General features: G+C 44.7%; 1 protein-coding gene across 7 annotated transcripts in view; it reads left to right on the plus strand.

Annotated features, from left to right (window-relative positions):
* The window catches only part of cdk6 (cyclin dependent kinase 6), a 94328-nt gene that overhangs the window by 76621 nt on the left and 5412 nt on the right, over positions 1 to 12295 (plus strand). For all 7 annotated transcript variants that reach the window (XM_059012427.1, XM_059012423.1, XM_059012413.1 and 4 more), the window contains exons 6-7: positions 11128 to 11178; positions 11510 to 11645. In XM_059012427.1, the coding sequence (XP_058868410.1) occupies positions 11128 to 11178; positions 11510 to 11645 (187 nt within the window). The remainder of the gene's footprint in view (positions 1 to 11127; positions 11179 to 11509; positions 11646 to 12295) is intronic.

Consider the following 12295-nt stretch of genomic DNA (forward strand, 5'->3'; position numbering starts at 1 on the left):
TCGCTCACTCTCCTTCCAACACCCACCCAGAGTGCCGAGAGCTGCAGGCTTTTATTAACAGGTGACCATCTCCCGATTAGCAACAAATTAAACCACTTAATTCATTCGGGAGATGGCCACCTTCTGCACGAGTTTTAATTAATTACTCCTGGCAGAGGACGAGCACTGATCTCGCCTCTGCCAGGACACGTTTTAAAAAATAAACAAAACACGGCGCTACGCCGTCATAAATATAATACAATAAAACTAAATAAATAATACAAAACACTCTGCACAGGGGCGGAGGGGGAGACCCCGATCTAAAAATAAATAAACAATGTACAGGGCTGCTCGCCCTGTTACATATCCCCCTCCTTGTGCGAAGCACACATGGCCCCAACGGCCACCTCCCCCCTCAGTCTCAATGTCCTCGGAGAGGGGGAAGCAAGTTGCTTCTGGGGGGTGGCCATGGTGGAATCTCCAGCACCCCCCAATTCTTTGTGGCCGGCAGCTCCCTCTTCTGGGGCTCCCTCCACACTCTGTCCTGCCGCGAAATTGCGGCTGGGGGAGCTGGTCTCCTGACCTTCCCCCTCCTCTTCATGGCCAGCAGTTCCCCTCCGTGGGGCTCTGACCACCCAAACTCCTGCCGCGAAAGTGCGGCTGGGGGATCTGGTCTCCTGACCTCCCCCCCTTTCTTGATGGCCGGCAGCTCCCCTCCGTGGGGCTCCGACCACATGACCTCCCCCCCTTTCTTGATGGCCGGCAGCTCCCCTCCGTGGGGCTCCGACCACAGTGTAGGGACCCCAGGTGAAGCAGGATCCCTGGCGACCCCAGGCGACGGCAGCGGACCCTCGGGAGGCGACGGCAGCGGACCCTCGGGAGGCGACGGCAGCGGACCCTCGGGAGGCGACGGCAGCGGACCCTCGGGAGGCGACGCAGGACCGGCAGCAACCCTAGGAGATGCAAGGGAGACACAGGCGACCCTAGGCGATGCCGACGGCGGGAGGGGAGCCCCTGGCCATGAAGGCGGCAGCAGGAGCTCCACTTCTCCCAATGGTGGTGGTGGAGGTAGAGGTAGCTCCTGCTCCTCTCCTCTTGACAGTAAAGGCGGCAGGGGCTCCTCCTCTTCTGGCGGCCAAGGCGGCAGGGGCTTCTCCCCTTCTGGCGGCCAGGGCGGCAGGGGCTCCTCCTCTTCTGGCGGCCAAGGCGGCAGGGGCTTCTCCCCTTCTGGCCCAGGTGGTAGGGGCTCCTCCCCTTCAGGCGGCCAAGGCGGCAGGGCTTCCTCCCCTTCAGGCGGCAGGGCTTCCTCCCCTTCAGGCGGCAGGGCTTCCTCCCCTTCAGGCGGCAGGGCTTCCTCCCCTTCAGGCGGCGAAGGTGGCAGGGCTTCCTCCCCTTCAGGCGGCGAAGGCGGCAGGGCTTCCTCCCCTTCAGGCGGCGAAGGCGGCAGGGCTTCCTCCCCGTCAGGCTGAGAAGGCTGCAGGGCTTCCTCCCCGTCAGGCTGCGAAGGCGGCAGGGCTTCCTCCCCGTCAGGCTGCGAAGGCGGCAGGGCTTCCTCCCCGTCAGGCTGCGAAGGCGGCAGGGCTTCCTCCCCTTCAGGCTGCGAAGGCGGCAGGGCTTCCTCCCCTTCAGGCTGCGAAGGCGGCAGGGCTTCCTCCCCGTCAGGCTGCGAAGGCGGCAGGGCTTCCTCCCCGTCAGGCTGCGAAGGCGGCAGGGCTTCCTCCCCTTCTGGCAGCGAAGGCGGCTCCTCCCCTTCTGGCAGCGAAGGCGGCTCCTCCCCTTCTGGCAGCGAAGGCGGCAGGGGCGACTCCCCTTCTGGCTGCAACAGGGAAACCAGCAGGCATGTTCCCTCTGCTGGCGGTGGTGGTGGGAGTGACATGTCGTCCTCCCATGGAGACGGAGGTGGCACCAGCAGGTATTCTCCCTCTGCTGGTGGTGGGAGCGACACGTCGTCCTCCCACGACGGTGGAGGTGGAACCAGCAGGAATGCTCCCTCTGCTGGCGGAGGTGGGAGCGACTCACAGTCCTCCCAGGGCGGTGGAGGTGGAACCAGCAGGAATGCTCCCTCTGCTGGCGGAGGTGGGAGCGACTCACAGTCCTCCCAGGGCGATGGAGGCGGCACCAGCAGGAATGCTCCCTCTGCTGGCAGGTACCTGGGCTGTGGACCTTCGGCCTTCCCCTTCTTGGGCCGTGGACGCACCGACTCCCCCCTCTTGGGCCGTGGACGCACCGACTCCCCCCTCTTGGGCCGTGGACGCACCGACTCCCCCCTCTTGGGCGCAGGACGTTCGGGCTCCTCCCTTTTAGGCGCAGGACGTTCGGGCTCCTCCCTTTTAGGCGCAGGACGTTCGGGCTCCTCCCTTTTAGGCGCAGGATGTTCGGGCTCCTCCCTTTTAGGCGCAGGACGTTCGGGCTCCTCCCTTTTAGGCGCAGGACGCTCGGGCTCCTCCCACTCAGGCGCAGGACATTCAGTCTCCCTCTCCAGGTCTCCTCTCTCAGGTGGTGGTGGGACCAGCAGGCACTCTCCCTCTGCTGGTGGGAATGGGCATAGCAGGCACCCCTCTGACAGGAGAGGGCAGTTGAGTGGAGAATGTCCCCGCTCACCGCAGATGGGGCACCAGCAGTCATGCATGACCGCCCGGAGGATGGCATCCCAGCTGCTCTCCCCCTTGGTGGCCGCGGCTGGTAGCTCCCGCTTCTGGGGTCTCCCCCGGGGTATCTGGTCCTGGCTCGCTTGGGCAGCCCACTCCTCTCCCTGGTATTGGGTGGGGCAGATGGCCACTGTGTGCCCAAACTCCCCACAACCAGGGCACCACTCCTCCACCACAACAACCCCTGGTGGCCGCTGTTGCAGCTCCTTTTGCTGCCTTCTGCAGCTCTTCCTCCTCTCTCCTCTCATCTTTCTTCCTCCCATCCTCCTCTTCACTCTCCTTTTCTCCACACAATCAAAAAAAACGAAAAAAAAACGAAAAAGATGCAGTACCCTCTTCTGCCTGCGTCCTGGAGGCGCTGCAATCCCACGCAGGACACCACGTGTGACAGGAATGGCTGAGGGTCTGACGTCACGGCAGAAGAAGGGACAACAAAAACAAAAAGCTATGGTGCAGTGGCGCGGGCGCCGTTTTATTTAAAGAATCCAAAAAAATAAATAAAATATCCAAACAGAAAACACTCGCTCACAGAGCAAAATAAATAGTTAAACAAAACAAAATCACGAACACAAAAATAATAAACAAAACCCAGGTCAGGCTGAGCATTTGCCTTCACTGTTCCTGGAGTTTACTTTTAATTTCGTTTTAATCCTCTCGCTCACTCTCCTTCCAACACCCACCCAGAGTGCCGAGAGCTGCAGGCTTTTATTAACAGGTGACCATCTCCCGATTAGCAACAAATTAAACCACTTAATTCATTCGGGAGATGGCCACCTTCTGCACGAGTTTTAATTAATTACTCCTGGCAGAGGACGAGCACTGATCTCGCCTCTGCCAGGACACGTTTTAAAAAATAAACAAAACACGGCGCTACGCCGTCATAAATATAATACAATAAAACTAAATAAATAATACAAAACACTCTGCACAGGGGCGGAGGGGGAGACCCCGATCTAAAAATAAATAAACAATCCCTCTCCACGCGTGTTTTAATAAAGCTATGGTAAAAATTACTGATATAATTAACAAGAAGAAAAAAAACTGCAATTTGTCACAAATAGTTTACATATAATCCTCAATCTTTTTTATAAACAAAGGCAATATTACCACATGAAGTACCCATACATATAATGTGTTTAATATGAATGCTCTGTGTTAATAAACCCTATAGCGAGCACAGGCTTATGAAACATACATACGGACATGTTGCCCTATTTAATGCAAAAAAATAAGTTTTGCTGGCATTTTATATCTTACTGTTATGGAACTTTTTACAAAAAACAGCTATTCAAAACACAAGAAGATTAATCTGTGAATAAAAACAGGTGGTGAGAAAGGAGCAACTGGAAAGCTTGGCATAACTCCAGGCAATAGACTGTTTGACTGCAGTGGGTTGAAATTGTTTAGTAGTAAGGGCAGTGGACAGTTCTGCAGTATTAGATGGGTTGAGTGCTGGACTGCAGTGTAAACAGTTGTGAGATTAAGTAAATTAAAGCCATTCAACCTGTAAGTGCTCAGGCCCAGCAATACCTAGCACAATGATATCAGTGATGCTGTAGTTGATTTATTGTCCAGTAAGGGGGTGTGGCAGGAACGGCTGAGTGGTCTGACGTCACGGCAGAAGAAGGGACAACAAAACCAAAAAGGTATTGTGCAGTGGCGCGGGCGCCGTTTTATTTAATGAATCCAAAAAAATAAATAAAATATTCAAACAGAAAACACTCGCTCACAGAGCAAAATAAATAATTAAACAAAAAAGAAATCACTAACACAAAAACACAGGTCAGGCTGGGCAGATCGCCGTCACTGTTCCTGTTTACTGTTAGTTTCGTTTTAATCCTCTCGCTCTCCGTCTCTCTACTCCAAACACCCACCCCCCGTTAGCGAGAGCTGCAGGCTTTTATATCATGGCCGAGGGGTTTAACTAATTAGCAAATCATCCTATTACCCCTCGGCCACAATCTGCACGGGTTTATTAATTATTACTCCTGGCAGAGGACGAGCACCGATCTCGCCTCTGCCAGGACACGTTTTAAAAACAAAACAATAACACGGCGCTCGCCGACAAATACAATAATAAATCATAATAATAATACAAAATAACACAGGGGCAGAGGGGGACCCCGATCTAAAAGTAAACAAACAATGTACAGGGCACCTCACCCTGTTACAGGGGGTTGTGATGTGCAGTGCATGCTTGTTATTCACACGTGCATAGGTTTGCAAATCCCTGTCTTCCAACTTCTCACATCCAGGAACAAAAGAGTGTCTCAATATTCCAGCATCATCTTCTATTCTTTTCAGCAACCTACAGTGCGCTGTAGATGTGCAGCAACTTAATCATGCTGTTCTGAGATCCCCTTAATCTGTTTTGTACAGTGTTCAGTAATCCTCAGTATCATCTGCAGACTGGACTGGGAAGGGCGTCTTGTGTCATTCATGATTGCAGGTTTAGGACTGTTTCCCAACAAGCATGTACTTGCTGAAAATCATTTCTACACTTCTTTTGTTATTGACTGCAATTTTTTTTTTATATCACTAGGCTATAATATATATATATATATATATATATATATATATATATATATATATATATATATATATACACAGTACTGTGCAAAAGTTTTAGGCAGGTGTAAAAAAATGCTGTAAAGTAAGAATGCTTTCAAAAATAGACATGTTAATAGTTTATATTTATCAATTAACAAAATGCAAAGTGAGTGAACATAAGAAAAATCTACATCAAATCAATATTTGGTGTGACCACCCTTTGCCTTCAAAACAGCATCAATTCTTCTAGGTACACTTGCACACAGTTTTTGAAGGAACTCGGCAGGTAGGTTGGCCCAAACATCTTGGAGAACTAACCACAGTTCTTCTGTGGATTTAGGCAGCCTCAGTTGCTTCTCTCTCTTCATGTAATCCCAGACAGACTCGATGATGTTGAGATCAGGACTCTGTGGGGGTCATACCATCACTTCCAGGACTCCTTGTTCTTCTTTACGCTGAAGATAGTTCTTAATGACTTTCGCTGTATGTTTGGGGTCATTGTCATGCTGCAGAATAAATTTGGGGCCAATCAGATGCCTCCCTGATGGTATTGCATGATGGATAAGTATCTGCCTGTACTTCTCAGCATTAAGGAGACCATTAATTCTGACCAAATCCCCAACTCCATTTGCAGAAATGCAGCCCCAAACTTGCAAGGAACCTCCACCATGCTTCACTTTTGCCTGCAGACACTCATTTGTGTACCGCTCTCCAGCCCTTCGGCGAACAAACTGCCTTCTGCTACAGCCAAATATTTCAAATTTTGACTCATCAGTCCAGAGCACCTGCTGCCATTTTTCTGCACCCCAGTTCCTGTATATTCGTGCATAGTTGAGTCGCTTGGCTTTGTTTCCACGTCGGAGGTATGGCTTTTTGGCCGCAAGTCTTCCATGAAGGCCACTTCTGACCAGACATCTCCGGACAGTAGATGGGTGTACCAGGGTCCCACTGTTTTCTGCCAATTCTGAGCTGATGGCACTGCTGGACATCTTCCGATTGCAAAGGGAAGTAAGCATGATGTGTCTTTCATCTGCTGCAGTAAGTTTCCTTGGCCGACCACTGCGTCTACGGTCCTCAACGTTGCCCGTTTCTTTGTGCTTCTTCAAAAGAGCTTGGACAGCACATCTGGAAACCCCTGTCTGCCTTGAAATTTCTGCCTGGGAGAGACCTTGCTGATGCAATATAACTACCTTGTGTCTTGTTGCTGTGCTCAGTCTTGCCATGGTGTATGACTTTTGACAGTAAACTGTCTTCAGCAACCTCACCTTGTTAGCTGAGTTTGGCTGAACGAGATGACATGGCTGTTCACCCAGTTTTATTCCTCCTACACAGCTGTTTCTGTTTCAGTTAATGATTGTGTTTCAACCTACATATTGAATTGATGATCATTAGCACCTGTTTGGTATAATTGTTTAATCATACACCTGACTATATGCCTACAAAATCCCTGACTTTGTGCAAGTGTACCTAGAAGAATTGATGCTGTTTTGAAGGCAAAGGGTGGTCACACCAAATATGGATTTGATTTAGATTTTTCTTCTGTTCACTCACTTTGCATTTAGTTAATTGATAAATATAATCTATTAACATGTCCTATTTTTGAAAGCATTCTTACTTTACAGCATTTTTTCACACCTGCCTAAAACTTTTGCACAGTACTGTATATATATATATATACATACAGTGTGTATATATATATATATACATACAGTGTGTATATATATATATATATATATATATATATATATATATATATATATATATATATATATATATATATATATAATTTTCCTTGACAAAGACTTTAATACTTTGGTTCTCTGGGTCATGAATATTGTATAAAAAAATGAACCCTCTTGTGGCAGTCATTTTACAAAGCTGATGGAGCTGCACTGCAATACAACATTTCAGTTTTGTGATTGAAAAGTCACTAGACAAGTGGACAAGTCTGAACAGTATCTGTAACCTCTATGTTATCCCCATTGTGACAGGGCTAGGAGCCCTGTACATGAAAAGGGAAAATGTCTTTGTTTTTGTATGTGGAGGACGAGCAAGGTGCCGTCCACCACGTTATTGTTTTGTTTTTATTTTGTTTGTTTATTTTAGAACGGGGTACCCCTTCCCCCCATGTGCAATTTATTTTTTTGTATTTGTTTTGTTGTATTATTATTATTATTATTATTATTATTATTATTATTATTATTATTATTATTATTATTGTTATTATTATTATTATTGTTGTGATTTATTTACATGTATTTATAAATATGACGGTGTAGCCGTGCGTTTGTTTTGTTATTTTTATTTTAAATGTGTTCTGGCAGAGAGTGAGGTCGGCAGCTCATCCTCTGCCAGTAGTAGTTAAAAACCTTGTGCAGAAGGTGACCATCTCCCGAGTTAATTAATTGTTGCTAATCAGGAGATGGTCACCTGCATATAAGCCTGCAGCTCTCTGCACTCTGGGTGGGGTGTTCTAGGAAGGAGGAACAAGAACAAGGTAAACTGAAAAGAAAACGAAATTAAAAGAAATGTGTGTCAGTGAAGGCTACTGCCCAGCCTGACCAATCTATGTGTTTTAGGTTTGAGATTTTGTTTTGTTTAACTATTTTATTTGTGTTTTTTTCTTAAACCTTTTATTTTATTTTTGTTTAAATAAATTAGCAGCACAAACACATTTGCACCTGCAGTACTGCCTGTGTTTTCCTTTCTTTGCTCCTGCAGTACTGCCTGTGTTTTCCTTTCTTTGCACCTGCAGTACTGTCTGTGTTTTCCTTTCTTTGCACCTGCAGTACTGCCTGTGTTTTCCTTTCTTTGCTCCTGCAGTACTGCCTGTGTTTTCCTTTCTTTGCACCTGCAGTACTGCCTGTGTTTTCCTTTCTTTGCACCTGCAGTACTGCCTGTGTTTTCCTTTCTTTGCTCCTGCAGTACTGCCTGTGTTTTCCTTTCTTTGCTCCTGCAGTACTGCCTGTGTTTTCCTTTCTTTGCACCTGCAGTACTGCCTGTGTTTTCCTTTCTTTGCACCTGCAGTACTGCCTGTGTTTTCCTTCCTGCATTCTAGACTGCCATCACCACTACAGCCATCCCTGTCACACCCTTTTTATACAGTGCCTTTCTGAATCGCCCGTATGTCATATTCTTAAATTGCCTTTGAACAGAATTAACATGAATGAACATCTTATAAAAACAACACTATGAAATGCTTTTTAATGGTCTAGGAGTAAATATTGTCTGATACAATCAATAATAACATCATTTTATTAGACTGTGAAACTTTAATTGTCCCTTTTTGCTTTCTCACAGCCTCTGTGCCCATCTAGTGAAAAGTAAAACAATCTTTGATTGGGGTTCTCCACCCCAGTTTGTTCTGCATTCGGTGTGCAGGATGTTAACTTTGCCACACACAAGTAAGCTGGCTGCATAAATGCTCCAGTTTAATGCTTCATTCTGTTGGAATAGCAAAGTACAGTGGAAGGTCACATTGCTCTGTAGATTTGCACTTTTAAAAGAATGTAAACCCTGGCTCTAGCTACTAATTAAGTCCAAGGGAGCAGCTATGAGAAAATTCCTCTTCAAGAACTTTCAAGCATTATACTTGTTTTGTCATGATACAGCTTAAGTTGAATTTAAATAACAAACGGGTTTGGCTAAGCCATAGGATGTAAAGTCGGCTTCCACATTATTTCAGTTGTGTCTGCAATAAAAAGGAAGGTCTGGGATATGATCCAAATTGTGCCATAATTGGGAAAGCTGTTCAGATGTGTACTGATGTTTTAAGACAAAAAAAACAAAACCTTTTCAACTGCAGCAAACTTTTACAATTCAGAAAATATACATTTGAATATGGTATAGTACTAAGCAAAACAACAACTTGTAATGTTATGATTACCAAAAACTGAAATGTTTTATTTTACTAACATTGCAACCTTCTACCGTGCACCCTTGTACGGGACTGGAATAGTAAAGCAAATTGCTGCCCTCCAACAAGTAATGGTCTGGGTTAAAGCAGTGCAGAATGACTGGGTGGGGCATTTATTGATCCCTTGTTCTATAAACATCTTGGTATCTGTCCCATTTACAGTAATGTACATGCAAAGGATTTTAATGGGCAATTTATTCCACGATGTAGCAACACACTGGTCTGGTTCAGCAGCTGAAGCAGATTTTTCCATTTTTTCACTTGCATTTTTTAATACAACAAACCCTAAATTTACTATTAAAAGCAGAATGACTGGGAGGGTCACCAAAAGTTGGTTTCTGCTACAGTGACTCCAGATTGATCAAACCAGATTGAGACGGAACATCACAGTACAGTTTATGTGAGGATCTGTTTACACAACAGAGTATGTACATGATTGAGTTGATATTTGCTTTGAGTTATGTAAAAAAATATATATATATAATAATTCTTGCTGCTCTAGAAAGAGTACAAAGAAGAGCTACAAGAATTATTCCAAGTTTAAAAGGCATGTCATATACAGACTAAAATAATTTAATCTATTCAGTCTTGAACAAAGAAGACTACGCGGCGATCTGATTTCAAAATTCTAAATTATAAAAGGTATTAACAATGTCGACCCAAGGGACTTTTTCGACCTGAAAAAAGAAACAAGGACCAGGAGTCACAAATGGAGATTAGATAAAGGGGCATTTAGAACAGAAAATAGGAGGCACTTTTTTACACAGAGAATTGTGGGAGTCTGGAACGAACTCCCCAGTAATGTTGTTGAAGCTGACACCCTGGGATCCTTCAAGAAGCTGCTTGATGAGATTCTGGGATCAATAAGCTACTAACAACCAAATGAGCAAGATGGGCTGAATGGCCTCCTCTTGTTTGTAAACTTTCCTATGTGCTTAAGATTACCTCTACTTTCATGGAAAGGAATTTCTACATTTTTAAAACAGTTGTAACATCTCAAAAATCTCATCCAAGTTTTTTCAAACCTAGTGCTGTACTGCTTGATCCAAAAAATGTCAAATCCTAGGTAGGCTGCTGGGTTAGTTCTGGTTCATGGCACAAAAGCAAAGCATATTTTCTATCCTGAGCACAGAACACAACAGCATGGCTTTAAGCCGGGGTGCATGCCTGAGCTGCGTGTGGTTTCCACTGAGGTTTTTAACCACAAGGTAAAGGAGCCATCGATCATTACAAGACATTTCAAAGAAATGATTGAGCAGGAAGAACCCCGCTATGTACATCTTGTCCTCTGCTTTAACCGCTAGGCCACACTGTCTTTTCAAGGAAGGCTTGATTTATTTAAATGACATCAATCACAGAATCAAAAATACACACTTTCTTTCAAAGCTGCTTTTTTTTAGTTTCTACTGGTACAGCATGTGTTGATCTTTACATCTAATTTCTAAACATAAATTATTTATATAAGAACATAAGAAATTCCAGAACAAGAAAAGGCCATTCGGCCCACCTATGCTTTCTCACTTTGGTGCCAGCGTGATCCGTTAGCACTCAGGAGAGGAAAAACAAAACCCCCTAACCAAGTAAGTAGGGAAAATAAAACCTCTGAGAATCAGAGCCTAGACGGACCACCCTTCCTCTAGGCGGCTAGCTAAAGGTCTTATATGTTGACAAATTGCACACTAAACTACTTGAACCTAGACAGATACCCATAAAATACAGTGAAGTCAGTTAGGGTAAAAATGTAATGCCAGAGGAATAGTAATTCTCTCTGTAAGCTTGGTTGACTTTTACCATCTGCAGCAGTACAATATAAACTCTTACTGAAGGGGACACCCTTTTAGCCAGACAGAACCTGTATATGTTTCTGTAACTTCTGTAACAATGCCTGTTTTAAAAAACAAACCTGACATAATAAAAAGTAGCAACACTTGACTTGAACCCATAAATCTCCCAGAATGATTCTGAATAGTAGTTTTGTTCCCCTGGTAAATGGACTTTCTTTCAAACATTGTTTTCATGTATGTTTATTTGTAGGCCGCTTTTCCGGGGGAATTCAGATGTTGACCAACTGGGAAAAATCTTTGAGTAAGTACCTTTGTATTTACAGAATGTGAAGGCATAAAACGATGCAGGAGCAGCTTAGGCCAGTCTACAATTAGGCCCCCATAAGTCTTGACAATTATGGTGTCAAAAGTTATGCCCAAAGATAATGTCAGATGTATTAAAAAAATAATTGAACTGAAACTTAACTTGACTGAGTGTTAATGCTGGAAGTTCCCTTTAAGAGGAATGTGCATATGGCGCATGTTACAGTAGGTCTCATAGGCAAGGCCTACTTTTAGTTCACGTGCTAGTCATTGAATGTACTGAGATTGTTTTAGTACATGCATATATGTTCTATATGTTTTGTACACAGTGTCATCGGTGTACCAGGAGAAGGGGACTGGCCAGATGATGTGGCCCTTCCAAGGAGTGCTTTTTCTCAGAGACCTTCACAGCCCATTGGGGATTTTGTACCAGACATAGAGGAACTGGGAAAAGACCTACTGCTTGTAAGTCTTGTCTGGTATTGTAACAGAACTTGCTTGCCCGCTTTTCAAGACATGTCAAAAGGGGTCCTTCTTTAATCCCTGGTATCACTTTGTATTTACAGTATGTGTTACATTATGTTTCCCAGGAAACTCCCACCAAGCCATATTGCATAGTTTTAGTTCTGTTTCCGATGTGGGGAAAAAATGCATAGCCCACTGGAGATTTCATAGTGCAACCCCTCCCCTCCAATCTAACTGAGAATATTTACATTACTCATGGTTAAGTTTCAACCTCTATATATTCACATCTCAATTTACGTCAAGCATAACTGCAGTAGTTTAACAATTTGTATTTCTCCACATATGATGGTGTTAAATATGTGTCCCCTTCTCATCAAGTGGGCAAAACCTTTGGAAACAAGTGTGCATGCTTTAAAAGTTCCCTATGGAAACAAATGTACATGCTTTAAAAGTTCCCTCTATTTAAGGAATACAGTTGAGGGAATTTCGAGTGATTACAGACTTTTGGGGAAATAATGGACCTGTGGGGGTAAATTAGTAAATTTTCCCAGGTAAACTCAAATGGGGTAAACTGAGTAAGTGAGCTACAGTATTTATTTAGTATATTTACTAAAGTCTATGTTGACACTTGTAAATAATAATAATAATAA

Source organism: Acipenser ruthenus, chromosome 3 (assembly GCF_902713425.1).
Source record: "Acipenser ruthenus chromosome 3, fAciRut3.2 maternal haplotype, whole genome shotgun sequence".
Classification (NCBI taxonomy): Eukaryota; Metazoa; Chordata; class Actinopteri; order Acipenseriformes; family Acipenseridae; genus Acipenser; species Acipenser ruthenus.